This window comes from Prionailurus viverrinus, chromosome E2 (assembly GCF_022837055.1).
Source record: "Prionailurus viverrinus isolate Anna chromosome E2, UM_Priviv_1.0, whole genome shotgun sequence".
Lineage (NCBI taxonomy): Eukaryota > Metazoa > Chordata > Mammalia > Carnivora > Felidae > Prionailurus > Prionailurus viverrinus.
The window spans coordinates 57700740-57727522 of NC_062575.1; the positions used below are offsets into that span (position 1 = coordinate 57700740).

Below are 26783 nucleotides of genomic sequence, written 5' to 3' on the forward strand. Positions count from 1 at the left end.
CTGAGGCAGGGCTCGAACCCACAAACCGCGAGATCGTGACCTGAGCTGAAGTCAGACGCTTAACCCACTGAGCCACCCAGGCGCCCCTACATGTTCTTCTTAGGTGGGACTCATGCGTAATTTTCCATGGAAGACGAAGGACAACATTACACACAATATTTAAGAAAATCTAATTCAGTTGCTGTTTGTGGTTATAACATTGATGTAAGTTACCATGATGTAAGTGTTCCGAACATCGTTCTTCTCCCTGTATTAAAACAAAATCTTCTTGAATGTTACCAATAAAATAATTTGCCAACTGGTCTTTATGGAAAAAGGTTGCAGTGCAGTAAAACATACTGGTGTGTCTTCATCATAGCAAGAGTTAGAAGGAGAAAATGCCAGTTGATGTGGTTGAAATGAAGTCCTCACAGATATTAGAAAGAGGATAGCCAACTCTTCCCCCAAATGGGGTAAAATTGTACATATGCATTTTTAAAGAATGATGTCAGGCCTGGAAATTATGGAAATCTGTATTCTCACATCATACTATCAAATAATTTTGGAAGGCTTGTAGTCTGCATTTTGAACAATGACAATTGGGTGGATTGGAAATGCATGACTTGGTCTGTGTGTGAACTTAACACATTTTAAGAAGACATAATGGTTTTTGACATGTTGACATGGCTGTGTACAGAATGAAATGTTATCCCACCACCAGTGATAACCTATCTCATTTTATTAAAGGTGGGAAAAGTATGGAAAGGAAAAAGATGTGAAGAGCTCTTTGCAGTGGAGGGAGGGAACCCAAAGTGGCTCCCTTTTCTAACTTCAAAGTCACAGGCAGCTCTTTGGTGGCATCATCTGATAAATGTCACAGAATTAAGAAATTGGCAAACGTGGTGGGTTCCTGAAGATTAAAAGATTAAGTCATGAAGACCACCTTCATGACTTGAATTGAATTCCTGTATCCTACTGAGGACCAGATGCCATTGGATGACGATGATTCCAGTGATTGTCCAGACCTTGATCACTGGCAGTTCTGGAGGCCATGTTGGACAATGCAATCACAGTGTTCTAAAATGTGTTTTTCCTCATCCAAGGTCTTCAGGTCTTAATCTTTCCCTCTCTGCATACAGAATCCTATCATTTCCTACCATAATTCTCAGTGAGACCCAGAGTTAAGCAGGAAATCTTCCTATTTATGAGAGTTGGGTGCAGGCTTTGGCTCAAGGAGAGGTAACAAGGGTCTCCTCCATAGGAGTTGGGGAGGGTCAGGTCCTTGTAGCACACTGTTGCTATGATCAAGCAGAATTTGTGGGCTTCTGTGGGGGCGGGGGGAGGCCCCCTGAAAGCAGGGAAGGGAAATTCAGAGATTGGTTTCCAGGTGGGAGCTCATAGTTTCTGAATAGCTCCTGACACAAAGGACTAGGAAGTTGGGCCTTTTCTGCATTAAAAAAAAATTTTTTTTAATGTTCATTTATTATTGAAAGAGAGCGCATAAGCAGGGTAGGAGCAAAGGGTGAGGGAGGCACAGAATCCGAAGCAGGCTCCAGGCTCTGAGCTGTCAGCACAGAGCCCGACCTGGGACTCGAACCCACAAACTGCGAGATCATGACCTGAGCCGAAGTTGGATGCCCAACCAACTGAGCCACCCAGGTGTCCCTGCATTTTAAAGTCCTGCCTGCAAGTGATCAGTTTACAGGTGAAGAGGTTGTGTTGGTGGCTTTATAGACATTTTCCTCTAATTCAGCTGTAATTTCTCCACAAAGATCTTCTGAGAAAGAAATCTAGAGGATAAGGTGAAAGGTGAAAGAAGAAGAAATGGCCAGTTCTCAGGTAAGCCTTGCATCCAAGGCCAGAGGCTCTGTTGTCTGTTTCTTGGGAAATTTCATGCCTGTAGAAATTGCAGGGCACGTGGGTAGCTCAACTCACCTCAAATTTAGAGAATATACTAGAGCCTAATACTGTGTTACCAATTCTCTTACTGCAGAAAGCAGGAAATTCACCTAAGCCAGAAACAGTTCTCCTAATATAACTGAAGTAACATGAGTTCACTCCTTGGTGAATCACAAAAAAACTACATGCAGCAGGGGGGCGCGGGGGAGGAATGTCAGACCAAGGAAAATTGATTGACAAGAAATAAGAAGATGGGTGCCTGGGTGGCTCAGTTGATTAAGCGTCTTACTTCAGCTCAGATCATGATCTCATGCCTTGTGGGTTCGAGCCCTGGGGGTCGGGCTCTGTGCTGATAGCTCAGAGAGTGGAACCTACTTTGGATTCTGTCTCCTTCTCTCTCTCTCTGCTCTTCCCCCACTCACGCTCTGTGTCTCTGTCAAAAATAGGCATTAAAAAAGAAATAAGATCACAGGGAATAACATCCAAAGCAGAGACTCAGAGGAAGTGGGAATGGTTTCCTTTTATTTAGGGTTAGGGTGGATATTTAAAAAGGAGAGGTCATCATCTATATAGAGGTCAGGATAAGGTTGCACATGAGCCTTAAAACAGTTCTATACATACTTTGTATGTTACATAGTAAATGGATTTGTGCTCCTCCTTGGGTGGAGATTTTAGTATTATAATGAAGTAAAAGGGGGTGTCTGGGTGGCTGAGGCGGCTGAGCATCTGACTTTTGATTTATGCTCAGGCCAGTATCTCACTCCTGAGTTCAAGCCCCAAGTCCAGCTCCACGTTGAGGATGGAGCCTGGTTGGAATTCTGTTTCTCTCTCTCCCTGCCCCACCCCCACTTGTGTTCTCTCTCTCAAGGAAATAAACATTATTTTTTTAATATAATGAGATAAAGGTAACTGTCTTCACTCCATGGTTTACTCTCTTGTTCAGCTGCTTAGAAGTACGTCAGGGATTAAGCTCAAATTGGGCCAATCCAAGCTCTTCCTCAGGGTAGTCATGTCCTTTTGTTTCCACCACATACTTTTTGTTTCTACCACAGGACACAATGGCATGGAGTGTTTTGTCTTAAGTAAAAGATAAGATAGAAAAAAGAGGTTAGGTAAAATGTGGGTTTAAGGTCAGTGGGTATATGCAGGCAAGCAGTGAAGGTCAGGTCTGGGGTTCTAGCTAGTGACATTAACTCCCTCTTGCATCTTAGGTACCATTATGACCTCAGCCTGTGGCCACTAGGTAACTATGGTATTTATTGCAGGGATTGCTGACATTCAGGGATGTGGCCATAGAATTCTCTCAGGAGGAATGGGGATGCCTGAACCACAGTCAACGGGAATTGTACAGGGATGTGATGTTAGAGAACTATGGACACCTCCTCTTCTTGGGTGAGGATAACTCCTTCCAGACTTCCCAAACAACACTCAGAGTTGTGTTCCTTCCTTTGAAGACTGTCTCTTGGAAGCTTCCTCTTTGCATGAGTGGGATTCAGATGCCTGCAGTCAGGGAAAAAAGTAGGGTTTGTAGATGTAGAGAAAAATCTTCATGTTTCCTTTTCAGCTTTAGCTTCCCCTTCCTTAGGGTAACATCATCATTTCTGTAGATTAATGGCAATTCTAAAAAAAATGTTTTAAGTTTATTTTGAGAGAGCAGAGGAAGAGCAGAGAGAGGGGTAGAGGGAATCCTAGGCAGGCTCCATGCTGTAAGTGTAGAGCCCCATGCAGGGCTCAAACTCAGGAACCATGAGATCATGACTTGAACAGAAACCATGTGTCAGATGCATAACCGACCAAACCACCCAGGCGCTGCACTTAGTGGCAATCTAAACACTGAGTGGAATCAAGTGGTATTTCCCACATTTTAAATACCAATTTCTACTCCTTGATATAGTGGTAGTACTAGGAAGTGGAGGTCAAGATCTGAACATCAGAAATCCCTCCTGCATGTTCTAAAGGGGTTGTTGGGCAACAGCATTTGGGAAATCACTGCCTAGAATTAGACAATGTTCTTTATTTTCTTCTGAACACAATATGGATTGAAAGTTAGAATCTCCATCAATACTCACATTCCTTTATTAAAAACAAAATATTTATTTCTTTTGAGAGGAGCACAAGCAGGAAAGGAGCAGAGAGAAGAGAGAATCCCAAACAGGCTCCTCACTGTCAGCAAAGAGCCCAACTTGGTCTTGATGAGATCCTGAGATCCTGAGACCAGGAGACCATGACCCAAGCTTAGATCAAGGGTCAGATGCTAAACCGACTGAGCCATTCATTTGTCTCAAATGTTCCTTTTTTTCTAATAAACAGGTCATATTGTGTCAAAACTAGACCTGGTCATCATTTTGGAACAAAAGAAGGAGTCTTGGAATGTGAAGCAAAAAGAGAGAGTAGCCACTCATCTGGGTAGGTGGTAATGAATGAAGCAGATGACAGAGGTGAGATCCAAATGTAAAGTAGGAAGATGGAACTTAAAATGTCATTTGAGTAGTTCTCCTTGAATGGAAATTAGTAACATAATACTGACATAACACATAATATAATACAAATTTGTAACATAATACATTTTTAATGTATTTTCAGTGTTTATTCATAAAATTTTTTTTAATTTTTTTTTTAACATTTATTTATTTTTGACACAGAGAGAGACAGAGCATGAACAGGGGAGGGGCAGAGAGAGAGGGAGACACAGAATCAGAAACAGGCTCCAGGCTCTGAGCCATCAGCACAGAGCCCGATGAGGGGCTTGAACTCACGGACCGTGAGATCATGACCTGAGCCGAAGTCGGATGCTTAACCGACCGAGCCACCCAGGCGCCCCTATTCATAAAATTTTTAATTAGAGCATTTTATAGTTGATTTTACTGAATATTCTTATTGTCAATGGAAGCATGGCAAGAAATCAAAATGCTTGCTTTTCATGGTTACACAGTTTAAAATTACAGTAATATAGAAGGTTTCCTTTTAAAAATTCATCTTATGTAGTATTTTGGGGTTAAGTGTTATTCTGATTTTATAATCCCATAATAATGTGGTTCCTTTTGGTGGGAACTTTCACAACATTATGTAGTTGTAATTAAATTTCTGCCTGTGAATTTTGTTACAGGCTGACAATTTTCATCTCACTACATTTTAAGACAGTATGAGTTTAACTCAAATGTAAATCAACTTTATGCCCTTCACCCATAAAATTATGCATTTGCCTGAATAAATACCACCCATGCATAATTTGAGACACGTTTTTCATTTCTTTCCTGGTTAGTGTTCAGTTTACATCATATCATGTCTAGATGAGTTGTCATAATAATAAAATTAATTTCATCATCTAGTTATTGGTGAATTTATGTTCTCTCTGCATGAGAGAAACCCTTTTTGTGAATTGAAAGTAATATTTAAACATTTTATATCACTGTACCAAGTTTAGATATTATATTTTATCCTTAATTCTGGTATTATACCCATGGCATGCTTTGATGCCATTCTCATTAGCTTTTGTGTCCTCTGTATCTATTTTCATTGTGGTTACCCAAGAGACTACTTAAAACATCTTAAACTAACAAACCTTTGTGAACTGATAGCGTCCATTACATGCAAAATTCTTCTACTTGTCATCTCCACCTGTGTACCCACTTGACAAATATGACTAATTCTATTCTTTATGTTGTATACTTTATTACCTAGATTAATGATTTTTATGCTTTATTAAAAAAAATGCTAGCAGAAATGAAAGTGACATGTGCTACCCAATCACAACACTAAAGATATCTGTAATTGTGTAACTCTTTATATTTAGCAGAGAGCATATGTTGTCATATGGTTTCATTTACCATTTAGAATCCTTTGATTTCAACTAAAAGGACTTCCTTGAACATTTCTGTAGGAGAGGTCTACTGGTAAACCTGGGTGGGGGGCATGGTTTCACTTGGAAAAGACTTCATTTCTACATCCATGGAAAACAGTTTTGCCAGGTAGAGTATTCTTGGTGGATATTTTTGATCTTTCAGTACTTGAATACATTGTCCCATGTACTTCCTCCTATCAGGTCTACTGAGAATCCCACTCATAATCTTAAAAGAGCTCTCTTGTAGAAGATGAGCTGCTTTTGTCATGGTGTTTAACAATTCATCATTTATCATCATGACTTTTGATAGGTTAATTAAAGTGTGTCACTGTGTTCATATCTTGACACGTATCCTTTGAATTTACTGAGCTTGTTGGTCTCTTCTTTCCACATACATGGGAACCACAAGCCTTTAGTTCTTCATATGATTTCTTTCTCCTCTCCATATGGGGAATGAGACTTGTTGGTGACCCATGAGTCCCTAGACTCTGTTCTTTTCCACATTTTTCTTTGGTTCTCTTAGTAGTTAATTTAAAACAAGGGGTCTTAAGGTTGTCTGATTCTTTCTTCTGCTGGATCAAGTCTGTTGCTGTCCCGTTAGTGTATTTTTAAATTCAGTAATTGTATTCCTCAGCTCCTAATTTTGGGTTGTTGTTTTGTCTCTTTGGATTTTCATTTTGGTCATGCATAGTTTTCTGATATTATTTCGTTACCTACCTCTTTCTTCTTCTTCCTACATGAGCACATAGGATACATTTTTGTTTAAGATTTTATTTTTAACTCATCTCTACATGCAGTGTGGGGATATAACTCAGAACCCTGAGATCAAGAATCACACCCTGCACTGACTTAACCAGCCAGGTGCCTCATTTATGATTATTTTTTTGACATCTTTGTCAGACAATTAATAGTTCCTTATTAATTTAGGGTCAGTTTTGAAGATGTACTTTATTACTCTGATTGCAATGCATTTTACATTTTCTTTGTATACTTTGTGACCTCTCGATTTGGGAATTAAAAAAAATCCTCTGGGCATGGGCTTATGAAGTTGCTTTGTAGAGGAAAACACAAATAATAGTAATTCTGGCATCTGTCACACATTTTGGCCATTTGTAATGTCTGAGTTTTTTAAATTTCCCAGTTTGAGAAAATGTAGTTACTTGAGAATGTATGACACCTTCCTTTTTCTGATTGTGTTCACCTCTGTATCTTCTGTTGTTTGAACAGATAGTCACATTTTATCTGAGCAGCTGCCATGGTGCATCCAGTGGGTCCTCTCATTCCTTCAGCTTTGTATGTCCTGCCATGATAAACAAATTCTTCATGCAGCTGCAAACAAGCCAGATCATTATTCAGGTCACTTATGGTTTCTCTCCTTAGAGGAGGTAAGAGTTTTCTCACAGTCTTTCCACGGAGTGCCAGAGAGGGTGAACAGCAGTTGTGGGCAAGTTTCACCAATGTTCATTGTCTCTTTGATGTGGCTCTTCTCCATTTTTACTTTTCTGGGTGTGCTGTGTTCTCCTAACCAGCTTCTGGAGCATTCCAAAGGTAATTTGGTCCACTTTGGTTTCATGGAAGAGCAAAGTGCTGGTATTTCCTATTTCTCCATTCTGCTGATGTCCTGTGATGGGAACTAATTTTGTACGTTAGCATTTTAATGTACGTTTGTGTGAGTTTAGTAAGTGGGAAAACTTCTTTTATATTTTGTAGTTGTGTCTCTCCATAACACCCTATTCTTGTTGGCAATGATTGGCAAAACAAGATTCATTCCTTACACCTAATTTGGGTAGATCTGGAGGCTGTGGCTCTGAGTATTTACACTTAGACAGTGGTAAGGGTAGAAAGGATGTTATGTTGGTTATAACAAAAGTGGCCAAATCACCACAATGAAATCCTTACTGTCAGGAGAGATCAATAATATAAAAACTTGGCATGGAGGGGGGACAACATTAAGTCAGTTATATTTTCACAACACTGTCTTTGAATGAAAGGATCCAGATCCATTTTTGAAACATCTATATTCTCTGAAAGGACATTCAGAAGTTCTGAAAAGTCACCTAGTCCATGCTAAAAGTAATCATTCAGACCACTTCATATAGAACATTGGTTTAATCATTCACTGAAACATTTCTGAAGGTTAGATATTTAACAATGAAGATAATTCTGAATGGGATGGATTTAACAAGTCTTTTTTGAAGGGTTCTTGATTCCTTCCACCAAGACATGATCCCTTTTTGTTCCAAAGTCTTTTAATTTTGACAAACATGGTTGGATATTTATTTTAAACATGAGTATTATGTGATACTCTTGAACAATTTGAAACAAGTTTTCATGTGCTGCGATCTTAGGAAAATCTTCAGTGAGTACTCTATCTTCCATAATTACCAAGGATTTTATAATGGAAACAGAGTTTGCCAATACAATGAATCTGGGAAAAATGTTAATCCTAACACCAGAGAATCAGTCTTAAAGTAATAAGGATTGGAAAGGCTTTTATGAAAGTTCAAATATTAGTATACATCATTGTATCCTTGTTGGAAAGAAAACCTAAAAATGTAGTAACTGTGGCAAAACTTTAACTTGTCTTCAAAATTTGCTCAACAGCAGAGATTTTATAATGGGAAGAATGCTCTTACAAAAAAAATGTGGCAAAGATGCTAACTACCACACAAAACTTACCAACATAAGTTTATAAATAGCTGGGAGAAGGCTACAAATGTAAAATAAAATGTGACAAAGCCTTTAAGCAGAATTATAAAGTTTGTGAACATGAGAGTGTACTGGAGAAAACCTTAAAATGTAAGGACTGTGTGCACCTGGGTGGCTCCCTTGGTTGAACTTCTCACATAAGCTCAGGTCACAGTCTCACAATTTGTGAGCTCAAGTCCCACATCAGGCTTTGTGCTGTCAGTGCAGAGCCTACTTCAGATCTTCTGTCTCCCTCCTACCCACCTCTGTCCATCTCCTGCTCTTGCTCTCACTCTCAAAAATAAACATTTAAAAAATAAAATATAAAGAAATGTAATGAATGTGGCATACCATTTAACTCATAATCAAAACTATTCAACAGAAGATAGCAAATCCTGGGGTGGTACCTTACAAAAGTGAAGAATATTGGCAAAGTCTTTATGGAAATCATACTGGATAGAAACCCTAGAAATGTAAAAAAAAAATGATGGCAGACCTTTGTTTTTAAAATACACTTGAGTACAAAATACAGTCTTGCCTTTTCTTGTAGAGAGAGGGAGAGGGGCAGAGGGAGAAAAAGAGAAAATTCTAATCAGGCTGCATGCTCAATGCAGAGGTCCATGTGGGGTTCAATCCCATGGCCATAGGATCATGACCAAGCCAAAATCAAGAGTCAGACACTCGACTAACTGAGCACCTCAGGCACCCCCTAAAATAGAGTCTTTATAAAGGATAAAAACAGAAAGATGTAAACAATCAGCAAACTATGTAGTAGAAAGCTATATCTAGATAAAATCTGAATTCACAGCAGAAAGCATAAGTAAATACTAGTTTTCAGACATGATTCGAAATCAGAGTATTTATTACATAGAAGAATGAAAACTTAAAACACTCAGATCAATTATACGTTAGCCTTGGACAATGCAATTGTTAGGGGCACTAACCCCTTCACAATTGAAAATCTGTCTGTAATTTCTGAGTCTGCAAAACTTAAAACCATACCTACTTTTATATGGAAATAGTATATTGTTGACTAGAAGACTTACCTAGAATATTAACAGTCAATCATCACATTCTTTGTATGCTATCTGTATTATATATGGTATTTTTATAATAAAATAACCTTGAGAATAGAAAATACTAAGGAAATCAAACCAAAGAGGAAACATGTTTACAGTACTGTATTAATATATATATATATATGTGCATAAGTGGACCCACAGTGTTCAAACCCATGTTATTCAACGGTCAGCTGTATTTTTTTTAATGTTTATTTATTTTGAGAGGAAGGGTTGGGCAGAGAATCCCAAGCCTTCTCTGCACTGTCAGCACAGAGCCTGAAGCATAGCTCAATTTCACAACCTGAGATCATGACCTAAGCTGAAACTGAGAGTCAGACCCTTAACTCACTGAGCCACCCAGGGGCCCTGGCAACTGTATTTGTTAATATGCATGAAAGTATTAGGGAGGGGATGGATGTTTGGAGAGGGATAGTTATTATCAGTGTGTCTCTCGTTTTTTTTTGTTTTTGTTTTTGTTTTACTATAAGAGTATTTGCAATAGGCATATTAATAATTTTACTCTTAAATCATCTCATGCTATGGCTTTATTTGTGTGCATGCAAAGTGATTTGATTGTTGCTGTCTCACACGTAGGCTCTTATACGATGTGGCATTCATACCTACTTTTTAATGGAAGATTTAAGAGGCTGTCATGTACAATGTATGAAGAAAGTCTACCTGAAGATGCTGTTTGTTGTTGATGTACAAAAGTGATGTAAGTCAGCATGAAGTAAGTGTTCAGGGCATCATCCTTTGCATTAAAGTAAGACAGAGATATGGTCAAATTTTAAATAGTTTTGCCACTTGCTGTTTGAGAAGACACTAGCAATTCATTAAAATCTGGATGTATTTTCATAATAGCCATTCATAGAAGAACGTTTGTTACAGGGTTGACATAAAGAAATTTTCATAGATACTTGAGGAAAGTATAGCTAACTTTCCCATAAGAGCACAAGATATTGTAAATCCACATTTACTCAAGAATTAGCCTCAGTGTGAAAAACATGGGAAGTACAAGTCACAGATCATTATATCAGGAATAAGAATGGTTCTTGAATGCTTGCGATGGGTATTTTGACCAAGGATCCTACAGTGATCTTGCAGTGGTTTGTTTAGTTTTTGAACTTATTATTTTAATAAATAACAGTGAATGGATTTTACTGTGTGATCAGTGATCTGTAATAGATGAACTATTGTCCTACACCAACCTTAGCTGGCCCCACCTTCATCAAGACTGCAGGTAAACAGATAGTAACACAAAACACACTTGACTCTTGAATCTCATGGCCTTGAACTGTGTGTCCACTTACAGTCAGATGTATTTACAGTATAGTATTATATTTTATCTTCCTTCTGACGTTCTTAGCATCTTCTTTTGTTGAGCTTATTTTATTGCAGGAATACCATATTTAACACCTATAAAATAAAATATATATTAATTGACTCTTTGATAAGGTTTCTTATCAACAATAGACTATTGAAATGAATTGTTAGGGAGTCAAAGTTATACATGGATTTCAACAGCATGGGAGGTGGGTACACCTGGGTACACAGGTGGGTACACAGGGTCACCTGTGCTTGTTAAATCAGTGGAATGAAGCATTAAATGAACTTTGCCTGTTCCTCTTCTACTTACTAGATCAATAATGTTTTTATAGAAAGATACTGTGCTATAGGCACTATGAGAAAGAGGAACATCATCTTTGAGAGAAAAAAAAAAAGGGACAGGATATCAGTCAGCACGAGGACTAGGGCTTCTATTAAAACTCCCAGTCCATCTGTTTTGCAGTGGAGAAATCCCACAATGTTTCAGGAACGCTGGAGAATATCATTAAATTAGGAAAGGACACCAAAAGGAGATCATAGTTTTCCAAGCATTGTACATCAGGTAATCTCTCATGTCAGGATCTCTGGCCCAAGCTTTTGTGATTGAGCTGATAAGAATTCAAAGAGGAGCTTCTGAAAGTCTCTAATCACTCATGAAAGACAAAGCTCAAATACATTATTATAGTTAAAAGATATGGGTGCTATATTGGGCTCAGTAATTGAATAAAACAGATGCTATCCATTTATTTTATCTTATTATTTTATTTTACATTTTATTTTGAGAGAGAGAGAAGACAAGTGTGAGTGGGAGAGGGCCAGAAAGAGGAAGAGAGAGAATCCCAAACAGATTCCATGCTGTCAGTGCAGAGCCTGATGCAGGGCTCAAACACATGAACCGTGAGATCCGGACTTGAGCAGAAATCAAGAGTTGGACACGTAAGTGACTGATTCACCCAGATGCCCCTACGTTTATATTTAGATTATGATTTACATACTTAATCTGGACATTTATTTCAATGAAGTTATTATGTCCTTTGAAAATCATTAGGCACTTGACACCAATATGATCCATTATAGTAGGTTCAAGAACTTCATTTTCTCTCTGCCACATCCCTCTACCATAAGGTTAATAGTTTTTTTCTCATTTAATATTAAGTACCTTAGGAGGATTTACTGCAAGAGGATATTCATTCTAGAAACTCCCTTCCATGTTTTCACTTTGTTTTGAGTCTGCCTTGGAAAATGAGGGCTCTCTCCTGTTTTTGTTGAAGATACTGGTGTTTGAAGTGGAGATTGTATTTCAGTCAGGGCTCAGTCCTACAAGTTTCCATTTTGTTTCACACTCCTATCACAGACACAATCTTCATTATCACTGCTCTGTTGTTTCAGAGAAAGAAAACATGCACCATCTATGTTCCACTGCCTTCAAATTGTAAAATATAATTCGGTACAAAAGATATGAGACAAAAACTTTAAGTGTTATAGGAGACTCACAAAAAATAGCTATTTTGGTTAAATAGGGTATGTGCTTGTCTCTGTGGTGTGTTTGCAAGACACTATAACTTTCTTTTACAAATAGATTTCTAAATTTTATGCCCCTGAAAACATTTCTTAGTTTCCATGCCAATGAAAAAAATTTTACTCTATTACCTCTATTCTATTTTATTCAATATGTAATTTTCATATTTTATATTGTATATTCACTTCTTTTAGTTGATCAGTTGTGTGGTGTAAATGTGTTTGCATTACCATGTCAGTTTGAAGCCTGCTGTGAACCTTCTTTTAGGGTTGCCTTTGTATAGTAGTCTGTGTGTTCCTCTTAGATGAATTCAAAGTCAGACTTGCTGGGGTAAAACTTAAGCTCTACTATTTCTCAAGTTTTGCCAAGATTTTTTTAAAAGATGAAGAACAATTCTGTTCTCATAGGTTAGTGTAGACTCATGGGTGAATTTATGAAAAACTGTTAGAATGGAATGGTCTGTAGTGTGTAGTAAATGTTCAGTAAGAATTGTTGTTTCTGTTCTTCATGTTAGAAGTTGTAATTTTTTAATGTTTATTCATTTGTGAGAGAGAGAGAGAGACAGAGAGCATGAGCAGGGAAGGGGGGAAGAGAAAGAGACACAGAATCTGAAGCAGTCTCCAGACTCTGAGCTGTCAGCACAGAGCCTGATATGTGGCTCAAAACCATGAACCCTAGGATCATGACCTGAGCTGAAGTTGGACCCTTAACCAACTGAGCCACCAGGCACTCCTCTATTTTATCACCCATTTTTTTAAAGTATTGATCCTTTTTAATGTTTATTTAGTTTGCAACTGGCTGAGGGTAGACAGAGAGGGAGAAAGAGAATGCAAGCAGGCTTCATGCTCAGCCCAGAACCTGATTTGGGACTTAATCTCATGACCATGAGATCATGACCTGAGCTGAGATCAAGAGAGGGACACTTAACTGAGTCACACAGGCTCCCCAAAAGTATGGCTTCTGAACTGAAGATGTTGACATCCATTGAAGCTAATGAGAAATGTGAAAAACTCAGACCTCACCCAGAAATCCCAATCAAAATATGAATTTTAACAAGATTTTCAGTTCATTGCCATACACATTAGCATTAGAGACATACATGTGTAGCTTTCAATGGAAAGAACACTTTCCATTGTTCTATGCCTGTCTTTACGTCTGTAATACATTATTTGATAACTGTGGCTTCCTAGTATGTTTTAAATCAGGAAGTGTGGTGCTACCAGTGTACTCTTTTTTTTTTTTCATGAATATTCTCATTATGTGATATCCCGTTAATCAACATGAATGTTAGGATGGGTATTGATCTTTCTGCCTAAGATGCCGTTGGGATTTGATAGATTGCATGAAATATATGACATTGAGTAGTATTGACAGCTCAGTAGTGAGTTTTTGGGGGGGTAGATGGGGGGAGAGACACAGAGTCTGAAGCAGGGTCCAGGCTCTGATGTGTCAACACAGAGCCTCAACAAAGAACCTGAACAGAACTTGAACCCACAAACCATGAGATCATGACCTGAGGCAAAGTCAGACACTTAACTAAGTAAACCACCAGGCACTCCAATAGCTCAGTAGTGTTAAGTGTTCCTATGCAGGAACATGGATATCGTTCCACTTATTTTTCTTTCAATCCTGCACAATATTTTATAGTTTTCATCACAGTAGCTGTGACCTCTATCAAGGTGATAAACCCTATACACTTTATTCTTTGTAATGCTATTGTAAATCTAATTATCTTTATTTTGGGATTGTTGTTTGTTGCATAGAAACTGTTAATTTTTAAGTCTTGGGTTTGTATTTCCAACTTTGTAAAATTTGTGTGAGTTTTAACAGGTTTTTTAAAGCAAGGATTCTTCAGAAAAGAGGATGATGGAGGTGATATGGGAGGACCCTAGGCTTATCACATCCCAAAACACAACTAGTTGACTGTCAAATCATCATTAATATCCCAAAAAGAAACCTGAAGATTGACAGAGGAACTACCCAACTAATGAGAGAGAAGTAGCACGTCAAAGACTGTAGGCAGTTCGGAGACATGGCTTAGAGAGAAACAGATTGTACTGCTATGGAGGGCAGGGAACTGAGGTTGCAGAGAAAGAGAAGCACCAGGAGGCTATTTCCCCCAAAGCCAGTGGCTTGGGAAACAAGAGGAGTTGAACTTTGTGAGTTCTTTGAACCAGTATGGCTTAATGCCTAGAGTTTTAAAGGTGAGCTGTAGATAGGAGGGCACTGCACTGCTCCTGGAGAGAAGGCAGGCATACAATCTGTGTGTGTGTGTGTGTGTGTGTGTGTGTGTGTTGGGGGGGGGCAGATAGGTTAGAAACAGTGATCTGAAGATCACTGGGGGACACACAGGGGTGAGATTATTCACTATTCTATGAGCACTTCCCTCAATGGCAACATTCACTGAGATGTCTGAGAACAAAGGAGCTGAATGGCACCATTTTCTTCCCCCACCCCTCATCATGAACACAGAGCTACCTGAGTGAAGGAGCTCAATGGGGAGACTGGTTCTCTAAGTTGCTTACACCAAGTCCTACCACCCTGTGCTGTGGTTGCAGTGTCCTTCTCAGTGAAGCTTGCCTCAGGCCCAGCAAGGTCAGTCCCTCTCCAGGAGACTTGCATAAGCCCCTGACCATACCATGTCTCCTGACCAGACAGTTCTGCAGGGCCTCAGTGCTGGTGGAGTTGGTGTCAGGTCTGATTTCACAAAGAGACCTCAGCACACTTAGTGAACACTAACCACATTCAGGCCAGGCACAAAACACTGTCCACAGCAGGCAAGGAGAGCATCTGCAGATCAGTGGTCTGCAGTGAGGAGGAAAATGCAATAAACAAGATTAGAAATTGACTTGATGCAATGAACAGGCTGGAGGAAGCAGAGGAATAAATTAGTGACCTAGAAGACAAAATAGAAAAATTTTGTACCATGAAAATTGACTTAGGAACTCAATGACTCCATCAAAATTAATGACATTCTTATTATAGGAGCTCCAGAGTAAGAAAAGGAACAGAAATTCAAGAAATAATAGAAAACATCCTTATTCCAGGGAAGGAAACAGACATCCACATACAGGAGGCACAGAGTATTTGCATCAAAATAAGCAAAAAGCAGGCTGCCACGGAGACATATTTGAATTAAATTTGCAAAATATGGTGACATAGAAAAAAATCTTAAAAGCAAAAGAAATGCAGTCTTTACTTGCAAGGGAAGACAAGAACCATATGGCTAGCTAGAGATTTCTCAATAGAAACTTGGGAAGCAAGAAAGAAATGGCATAATATTTTCAATGTGCTAAATGGGAAAAATATGCAGCTGCGAACTCTATCTAACAAGGCTATCATTCAGAATAGAAGGAGAGAGAAAGAGATTCCCAGATAAGCAAAATCTAAAGGAATTCATCCCCACTGAAACAGCTCTGCAAGAACTGTTAAAGGGACTTTTTGAGTGCAATGAAGACACCAAAAGTGACAAAGACTAGAGAGGATCAGAAAAAAATCTCCAGAAATATTGACACAAGTAATAAAATGGCAATAAGCCCATATCTATCAATAATTACTTTGAATGAAAAAAGTACTATACATTTCCATCAAAACACATAGGTGTCTGAATGGACTTTAAAAATCCAGACCCATGAATATGCTGCCTAGGAGAGACTCAATTTAGACCTGAAGACACTTGCAGATTGAAAGGGTGAGAGAAACATTTATCATGCAAATAGAGGTCAGAAGAAAGAGTAGCAATAATTATGATGGACAAACTGGACATTTTTGTTCTTGTGTTTATACTGCTTTGCTATCAGGGTAATGTTGGCCTCATAGAATGATTTTGAACATCTTCCCTCTATTCCAGTACTTGTAAGATTTGGATGAAGATCATTATTTATCTTTGTGTGTGTGTGTTTGTACGTGCGTGTGTTAGGATTGACCAATGAAAGCATGTGGTCTTGGGCTTTTTTTGTGCTGGGAGGGTTTTTATTCCAAATTCAACTTTCATTCTTGTGGTCTAAGAAGAGTTCCTGTTTCTTGGGTTTAAGATTCATATTTCAATCTTGGTAACGTAAGCATTTTATCTATTTTTTCCCTAAGTTATCTGGTTTGTTTATAGTAATCTGTTATCACATGATATACTGTTGGGGGTATTGTGTCATTTTTTCTTCCATTTTTCATTTGGATTTTTAGTTTTCTTTCCTGTTTTCTTAGTTAACTCATTGCCTATTATGCTTATTTTAAAAACTGGTCATCACTTTCAATGTTATTTGTTTATTCTATTTTATTTGTCACTTATTATTTTCCTTGTTATTTCCTTCCTCTACTAAATTTTACCTATAGTTTTTTTATTTTCTCTAGTTCGTTGTGATGTAATGTTACAAAAACAAAAGTGAGGGGCTCCTGGGTGGCTCAGTCAGTTTTGTGTCTGACTATTGATTTCAGCTCAGGTTATGATCTCATGGTTCATGAGTTCAAGCCCTAAGTCAGGCAGGCTCTGTGCTGCCAGTGTAGAGCCTTCCTGGGATTCTCGGTCTCGCTCTCTCTCTCTCTGCCCCTCCTCTGCTCTTTCTCTCCACCTCTTACTCTCTCAAACATTGAAACAAAAGAAAAATGTTGAAATTAACAACTTGATTTAAGCATTGATAGAATAAAAATTTGAAAATGGAGTGTCTACTAGATAAAATTAGCAGAAATAGTAATACAAGTGGTGACCAAAACAAAGCAAAAACATAAAAAATATAACAATAAGGATTCTGTAGGAGTTCTATTTCTATAGATCAATCATCCATAAACAGAAATCATTTTGTTTTTTCTCTTGTTTTTGATGCCTTTAATGTATTTTTTTTCTTGCCTAATTGTTCTGAATAGGCTATCCAGTGCTATGTTGAATGGAAGTAGTGAAGTCACTTAATTACCTTGTTTCTGATCATACAGGAGAAGCTTCTAGTGTTTTACTATTGAATATGTGAGATTTCAGCTTTCCAACATTAATGGCCTTTATTAAGTTGCTGTTGTTTCCTTCTATTCCTGCTTTATTGAATGTTTTTAATCACGAAATTGAGCCCAATATGCTCACTTCCTGTTGTGCATCGATTAATACGATGCCATTTTTGATCTTCATTCTGTTAAGGCACAGGCTTAAACTCATAGTTTTCCATATATTGAAACACCCTTGAATTTCAAGATTTCCTACTTGCTAATGGTTTAAAATATTAATTTTTAAAATTTAATTTGCTTTAATTGTGGACTTTCCATGAATATTTCCCAGAGGTAGTAGTTTGTACTCTTCTTTACTTGTGATGTCTTCCTTTGCTTTGATAACCTACTAATGCTGGGGTCACAGACAGTGTGTTCTTAATCTCCCTTCTTTTTCCTTCTTGGAAATGTTTGAAGAGATTTGAAGTACTTTCTCATAATTACTTGTTCAATCTACCTAGTAAAGATCAGTTGAGATTTTTAAAAATATTTCTTGAGAGAGTCTAGATAGGTTCTATGTTTTTGACATTTATACACATTTTCACCATCTGTTTCTTGGTATGTAATTCTCTATTGTTACCTCTTCTAATTATTTTTATTTCTATGCTATCAGTTATACTGTGTTTGCCTTCACTTCTGATTGTAATTGGTCTCTCTTTCATTATTTAGTTAATGGCTTGTCAATTTTGTTCATTTGTTCTGAAAATGAACTCTATTGTTGATATTTTCCTGGTTTTGCTATATCCTATATTGTTCATTTTCGTTTTATGTTTAAATTTCCTTCCTTGTGGTATTTTGGGCTCCTGTTGTATTTTTCCTGAGTATTTGAGGTATAAGAAAATGATTTGTGCTATACCACGACAATACCACAGCATTATCTATTAGGCTATGTGGTCACTAAGTTGTGTGCAAGATTATGTGTCTATAGAGGAATGATGTCCTGATGATTGCTTCTCAGCCACCTTGCTGGCATTCTGATTTTAAGGTTGTATATTAGAAGTTGTCAGCACATCCTCTGAGAATAAGAAGTGGAATGATTTTACTTTTCTGTTATTTGGTATCTTTCAGCTGTATCTTCACATGGCACCCTGAACTTCCTGCCCTCAAGACTTATCATCAGTGAATGAATACTGGAGAGAAACCTTACAAATTCAAAGAATGTGGTAAAACTTTATGGCTTATCACTAAACGAACATAGGAGAATCCATACTGGGGAAAAAACTTACCAAAGTAAAGAATGTGGCAAGGTTTTTAACAGTCACTCAAACCATATTCAACATCAAAGAATTCATACTAAAGAGAAACCTTATAAATGTAAAGAATGTGGCAAGGCCTTTGTCCACCACTCAAACTTTAATCGACATCACAGAATTCATATGGGAGAGAAATCTTATAAACGTGTACAATGTGGTAAGTTTTGTTTTTTATTTAAGTTTATTTATTATTGCAGAAAGAGAGAGAGAGAGACAGAGCATGAGTGAGGGAGGGGCAGAGAGAGAGGGAGACACTGAATCTGAAACAGGCTCCAGGCTCTGAGCTATCAGCACAGAGCCCGATATGGGGCTCGAACTGGTGGACAGTAAGATCATGACCTGAGCTGAAGTTGGATGCTCAACTGACTGAGCTACCCAGGTGCCCTGAATGTGGTAAGGTTTTTAGCAATCACTCAAACCATATTTAACATCAAAGAATTCATATTGAAGAGAAACCTTACAAATGTAAAGAATATGGCAAGACCTTTAAGAGCCACTCACACCTTACTCAACATCACAGAATTCTTACTATGGAGAAACCCTACAAATGTAAATAATGTGGTAAATCCTTTAAAACCCAAACCTTAAAATAAATTTAAAAATTTTAAATAATTAGTAAATAAATAAATAACAAAACCCAAACCTTATAAAAGTAAAGAATGTGGCAAGGTTTTTACCATAATTTAAACCTTATTAGAAATCAAAGGATTGATACTCAACAGAAACCTTACAAAGGTAAAGAATGTGACAAGGTCTTTAAGAGGCACTGAACTCTTACTTGACATCACAGAAGTCATACTGAGGTGAAACCAAATACATGTAAAGAATGTTCCAAAACCTTGACCTACCACTCAAGCCTTACTCAACTATCACAAAATTTGTAGTGGACAGAATTCTTAGCAAAGAACTTGAGAAGTCCTTTAATCACAGTTCCATCTTTACTCATTATCCTAGAATTCATATTGGAGCGAACCTTACAAATTTTAAGATTGACAGTATTTGTAAGAACAGCTCAACCCTACTCCACATTAGAAAATTCATTTTGGAGAATAATGATACACCTAAAAACTGTGGTAAGTCTTTAGGCAATGTAAACCCTGATTACTTATCAGAAAATGCATATTGGAGATGGTTTTACAAATATAAAGAATTTGGCAAGCCCTTTATCTTCAAGTCTCATTCAACATCACAGGATCCATACTCAAATAGAATACTATATATGTGAAAAATGTGGTAAGGCCATGAAATGACATTTTCAATCCATGAAATGAAACAATATCCATATCATAGAAGTTTCGGAAGAAGCAGAGTCAGAGAAAGGCAGGAGATTACCTGAAAAAATCACTGCTGAGAACTTCCCTAATCTGGGGAAGCAAACAGTCATCCAAGTCCAAGAGGCACAGAGAACTCCCTTCAAAATCAACAAAAACAGGTCAACACCACAACATATCATAGTGAAACTGGCAAAATGCAAAGAGAATACTGAAAGCAGCTAGGGACAAACAGGCCTTAACTTACAAGGGTAGACACGTGAGGGAGTTATCAGACATGTCCACTGAAACTTGGCAGGTCAGAAGGGAGTGGCAGGAAATAATGTGCTAAATAGGAAAAATATGCAGCCAAGAATCCTTTATCCAGCAAGGTGTTATTTGAATAAGGGAGATTAAGTCTTTTCCAGACAAAAACTAAACAGAAATTCATGACCACTAAACCAGCTGTGCAGGATATCTAAAGGGTGACTGAGTGGAAAGCAGCCAAGAATATAAAGGACCAGAGATATCATCACAAACATGAAACCTTAGATAACATAACAGACACTAAATCCATATCTTTCAATAATCACTCAATGTAAATGGACTAAATGTTGCAATCAAAAGACACAGGGTATCAGAATGGATTAAAAAGAAAAAAAAAAGATCCATCTATATGCTGCCTATAAAAGACTCATTTTAGACCTAAGGACAGCTGCAGGTTCAAAGTGAGGGGATGGAGAACCATCTATCCTGCTAATGAATATCAAAAGAAATCTGGAGTAGCCATACCTAATCAGACAAACTAGATTACAATTTTTTTAAATATTTATTTTTGAGAGAGAGCAAGAGACAAAGCACAAACAAGGGAGGGGCAGAGAGAGAGGGCGACACAGAATCTGAAGGCGGCTCCAGATTCTGAGCTGTCAGCACAGAGACAAACGTGGGGATTGAAGTCATAAACCATGAGATCATGACCTGAGCTAAAGTTGGATACTCAACTGACTGAGCCACCTAGGTGCCCCCAAATTAGATTTTAAAACAAAGAATGTGGGGCACCTGGGTGGCTCAGTCAGTTGGGCATCCGGCTTCGGCTCAGGTCATGATCTCGCAGTCTGTGAGTTCAAGCTCCGCATCGGGCTCTGTGCTGACAGCTCAGAGCCTGGAGCCTGTTTCAGATTCTGGGTCTCCCTCTCTCTCTGATCCTCCCCTGTTCATGCTCTGTCTCTCCCTGTCTCGAAAATAAATAAACGTTAAAAAAAATTAAAAACAAAGAATGTAACAAGAGATAAAGAAGGACATTATATCATCATCAAGGAGTCTATCCATGAAGAGGAGCTATGTGTTACACCCTAATGTGGAAATACCCAAATATATAGATCAATCATAAACATAAATAACTGTATAGATGATAATACTGTGATTGTAGTGGACTTTAATCCTCCAGTTACAACAATGGGCAGATCATCTAGGCAGGAAAACAATAAGGAAACAACAGCTCAGAATGACACATTGGATTTGATGGACTTAACACATATATTTACAACTTTTCACCCAAAAGCAGAATACACATTCTTCTCAAGTGTACATGAGACATTCTCCAAAAAAGATCACATAATGAATCAAGTAATTTCTGGAAAGTATATTGTAAGCCCTGGGAAAGTGAATGGGATAATTGCTGAAGAATCAGCGATGTTCTGGTCTCAAGGCTGTCAGACATGATAGCACCATGAGAACAGAGCCCCATGATCTCCCAGGGGCCAGTTACGAGACTGACCCACTGTAACTACCTACCAGTTCTTGAAAATGCACATCTTTCCTGCATGCTTCTCTGTAAACGCCAGATGTGTGTTTGGTCTATGTCTTGAGGCTCTTTGTGTTTTCCTTCCATGCTTTAACATTCTTGGATGTTTATACCTGGTGAACATGAAACAGAGAGTATGTGCAGTTTGCTGCTGCTGTTGCTGTTTTGCTGGCAAAGACAGCCCTGCACATCCACTCAGTCTAAGTGTCTGAGAACTTTTTCTTCAGTGCATGGCTACAAGTGGTGCCCAAACAGGGACCAGCGGAATCAACTAGCTCCCAGCTATGCAGCTCATCTCTCAAGCCCCAAAAAGGGAAAAGGACATCCACTCATTCAGGTAGGAACTACTGGCAGTCACTGCCCCTAACCCTCATTCAGGTAGGATCTACTGACACTTGGTGCCCATAAACCTCATTTAGGTAGGGTCTACCGGCACTTGGTGCCCATGACACGATGAGCAAAATATACCTTGTCTTTCCTTTTCCAATCAGGCATGCAGAACCCCTCAACTTCTTGTCTCTTTTACTTTTATGTTTACTTGTCATGGAAGTTTCACTATCTAAACAGCAAAATATATACAAGGAGCAATCCATATGCTTTTGCACTCATCAGGATGCAAAGTCCCAAAGATTTAACCCAATTGTTTTTTTTATAATTTATCATCAATGCCCATGATACTCCACTAAGGGATCCCTTGAAGTGGCTGATTGGGAGTGCATAGGGTACTACGAAAGAAAGAAAGAAAGAAAGAAAAGAAAGAAAAGAAAGAAAGAGGAAAAGCTCTTGGCCCAATAATGATCTCTAGTTTACACACCTAATGCCATATTGCTATTCATGCTTTACAAGAAAAATCGGATACAAATAGTTGCCAAGACTTAGTCCCTCTGCCTCCTAATTCAATGCCTCTATCTCCCGTTAGGGCTAAGACCCCAAAACCTGTAGTCTGAGGCACATTGACAAATATGTCTAACCCCAACTCCAATAATATGCAGGACTCTCCTTTTCCTCTATGTCCTCCTCTGGTCCTGCCAGTGGATCCTGCATTAATGCCCTCAAGCCCTTCACCTTCTCTAGTAGAACACATGTTAAAGGAAGGGCAAGTATAGGAAGATTTTGCTATGGCCTTCCCTATTCTATGGGCTCAAGGTCAGGCACCTTGGCATGATCACCTTCCTTTCCAGGTGTGTAAGGAGCTCCATAAAAGCATACATGAAAATGGACTCTACTGCACCTTTACCAGGGGAATTATAGAGGAAGTAGGGGGAGGATATGAGATGACCCCTTGGGATTGGAAAACTTTACTTAAAATCATTCTCAGTACTCCTCAATATTCCCTCTGGTTGCAGGAATTTAAAGATGCCTTATAAATTACAGCTATTGAGAATTTATTTATTAAAAAATACTTTTAATGCTTATTTTGAGACGGAGAGAGACAAAGCATGATCAGGGGAAGGGCAGAGGGAGAGAGGGAGACAGAATCCAAAGCAGGCTCCAGGCTCTGTGCTGTCAGCAGAGAGCCCCATGCGGGGCTCAAACTCAGAGACTGAGAGATCATGACCCGAACTGAAGTGGGACATTTAACTGACTGAGCCACCCAGGTGCCCCCAGCTAAGGAGAATTTAAAGAATGGAATTCCTATTGAAATGGACATCCTTTGGGGGGAGGGTCCCTATATGCCTATATAGCCTCAAATAAACATGGACCACAGAACTTTTCCCCAGATCTCAGATGTAGCATCTAAAACTTGATCCTGGGGGCGCCTGGGTGGCGCAGTCAGTTAAGCGTCCGACTTCAGCTCAGGTCACGATCTCACGGTCTGTGAGTTCGAGCCCCGCGTCGGGCTCTGGGCTGATGGCTCAGAGCCTGGAGCCTGCTTCCGATTCTGTGTCTCCTTCTCTCTCTGCCCCTCCCTCCTTCATGCTCTGTCTCTCTCTGTCTCAAAAATAAAATAAAAACATTAAAAAAATTAAAAAAAAAAATAAAACTTGATCCTGTATCCCTGATGCTTAGACACCCATGGGTTTCTTTTGCCACCATCCAACAAGGTGCAAATGAACCCTGTATGTCCTTTAATCAAAGATTACAAACTGCTATCTTAAGACAGGTTGATAATGTGGATGCTCAAAATGTCCTAACCCTTCAATTGGCATAGGAAAATGCTAACCAAGATGGCCAGAAGATCCTTGCTTCCTTAAAGGGACAAAACCTTAATATTGCTGAAATAATTAAAGCCTGTAAAAATGTGGGGACTGAATCCTATAAAGCAGTGTTATTAGCCTCAGCATTAAAACCCCCAAAATATTTTAAATATGGAAAACAAGACCTAAAATGCTCTATTAAAAAATGCCTGAAATGTAAAACAGGATATCCTTGGGACAATCAATGCAGATCAAGAATAGATTCCCAAGGTAACCCTAATTCAGGAAAACTTGAAGAGGGGTTCCCACGCCCCAAGACAAATGGAAATCAGGCATCCCACATCTGGAATGTGAATGCCAAGGAATGGATCCTCAAGTAAACAAACAACCCCTTTGATCAAAACCTAGACAACCTCATATCTCCTGGCTGCCACCTCTGACAATGCAGGACTTGATTTGGCCCTTACATCTAATTTAACCCTTAACATCGTGGGGGAAGTCAAGAAGGGACCTATAGGTATTTTCAGCCTCCTGCTTTCCAGTTACACAGGACTTCTATTACGGAGGCCTAGCACCACTTTAAAGGGTGTATTTGTTTTACCTGGAATTACTGATTCTGACTTTACTGCAGAAATTCATATCATGCTTATTTCCTCTGTTTACACAGAGATTCCTGCAAATATCCCTATAGCATAATTTCTTACATTACCTTCTTGGGTGCTGGCAACTGCCAATGGTAAGTGTGGCCCTAAAGGTTTTAGTGCACTAATCCTAAATATGAAGCATTCTGGGCCATGCTCATACAACATGTAAGACCTACTTTACAAATTAAAATTGCAAACCAAACAATTAATGGTCTAATTGATACTGGGCCAGTGTTACAGTTATTAAGACACATGATTGGCCATCTGAGATCCCCCTTGTCTCTACAACACAGATCATTAATGGGATAGGGGGAAAAGGATTTCCTTTAGGAAATAAATTTCCTGTCTGTACTGACACGGAGGGATACCAGACTACCATTACCCCATTTGTCCTTGACCTCCCACTATCATTATGGGGTCCGGACTTACCTACCCAATTAAACCTGTCCATACAAATTTACCCTAATGGCCATTGTTGGCAAAATCACCCCCCACCCCCACCCTAAACTGTCCTGGAAAGCTGGAGAACCTGTCTGGGTGGAGCAATGACCTTTAAAAGGGTAAAAATTAAAGCAAATTCAAATATTAAGAAAAGAACAACTTAATCTTGGACATGTTGAACCTTCAACCTGCCCCTGGAACACTATTTTTGCATTCCAAACAAGTCAGGTAAATAGAGGCTCCTCCATGAGTTCAGGGATGTTAATGCTCTCTTGATTTCAATGGGGCCATTGCAGATAGTTCTTCCTAACCCAGCTTTAATTCCTTGAGACTATAATATTATAGTTGATTTAAAAGATTTTTTTCACGGATCCTGGGAAGATGGCAGTGTAGGAGGATGCTGGGCTCACCACGCGTCCTGCTGATCACTTAGATTCCACCTACACCTGCCTAAATAACCCAGAAAACCACCAGAACACTAGCAGAACGGAGTCTCTGGAGCCAAGTGCAGACGAGAGGCCCACAAAAGAGGGTGGGAAGGGCAGTGAGGCGGTGCGTGCTACACGGACTGGCGGGAGGGAGCCGGGGCAGAGGGGCAGTCCACCGGCCAAGCAGAGCCCCCGAGTCTGGCTTGCAAAAGTGGAGGGGCTGGAGGGAGTGTGTTCCGACAGCAAGTGGGACTTGACATCTGGAAGGTTATAAGCTAACAGCTCTGCTTGGAGAATGGGAGGGCAGGAGGACAATGGGAGAGAGAATTGTTGAGCCCCAGACGACAGAGCTCAGCTTGGTGGGGAACAAAGGTGCTCACCAGCGCCATCTCCCTTGCCCATCTCCCAGCCAAAATCCCAAAGGGAACCAGTTCCTGCCAGGAAACTTGCTTGCACCAGGCAAACACCCAACGCTGTGCTTCTGCGGATCCATCCCTCCAGCAGGTCTGACTCCCTGCTGGTGCCACAGGGCCCCTCCCGAAGCGGATCTCCAAAGGAAAAGTGAGCTGAGCCTGCCCCTCCTGCTCCTGTGCACCTTGCCGACCCACCCAGCTAATATGCCAGATCCCCAGCACCACAAGCCTGGCAGTGTGCAAGTAGCCCAGATGGGCCATGCCACCCCAGAGTGAATCCCGCCCCCAGGAGAGGGGAAGAGAAGGCACACACCAGTCTGACTGTGGCCCCAGCAGTGGGCTGGGGGCAGACATCAGGTCTGACTGCAGCCCCGCCCACCAATGCAAGTTATTCAAGACAGCACAGGGGAAGTGCCCTGCAGTCCCGCACCACTCCAGGGACTATCCAAAATGACGAAACGGAATAATTCCCCTCAGAAAAACATCCAGGAAATAACAACAGCTAATGAACTGATCAAAAATGATTTAAACAATATAACAGTGAATTTAGAATAATAGTCATAAAATTAATCGCTAGGCTATAAAACAGTATAAAGGACAGCAGAGAATCTCTTGCTACAGAGACCAAGGGACTAAGGAACAGCTAGGAGGAGCTAAAAAATGCTATCAATGAACTGCAAAATAAAATGGAGACAACTACAGCTCGGATTGAAGAGGCAGAGGGGACAATAGGTGAACTAGAAGATAAAATTATGGAAAAAGAGGAAGCTGAGCAAAAGAGAGATAAAAAAATCCAGGAGTATGAGGGGGAAAATCAGAGAACTAAGTGATGGACTAAAGAGAAATAATCTACATATAATTGGTATTCCAGAGGAGGAAGAGAGAGGGAAAGGTGCTGAAGGTGTACTTGAGAAATAATTGGTGAGAACTGCCCGGATCTGGGGAAGGAAAAAGGCATTGAAATCCAAGAGGCACAGAGAACTCCCTTCAGACTTAACTTGAATTGATCTTTTGCACAACATATCATAGTGAAATTGGCAAAATACAAGGATAAAGAGAAAATTCTGAAAGCAGCAGGGGATAAACGTGCTCTAACATATAAAGGGAGACCTATAAGACTCGTGACAGATCTCT

At 39.3% G+C, this 26783-nt stretch overlaps 1 protein-coding gene across 1 annotated transcript; it reads left to right on the plus strand.

Annotated features, from left to right (window-relative positions):
* Positions 1-1803: 1803 nt before the first annotated feature.
* LOC125153150 (KRAB domain-containing protein 5-like) lies at positions 1804-11619 on the plus strand. Its single transcript, XM_047836057.1, has 6 exons — positions 1804-1818; positions 3144-3270; positions 4189-4316; positions 6947-7104; positions 10063-10198; positions 11580-11619. Exons 1-3 carry the CDS (start codon positions 1804-1806, stop codon positions 4293-4295), a joined length of 249 nt encoding a protein of 82 aa, XP_047692013.1. The 3' UTR covers positions 4296-4316; positions 6947-7104; positions 10063-10198; positions 11580-11619.
* Positions 11620-26783: the final 15164 nt, after the last annotated feature.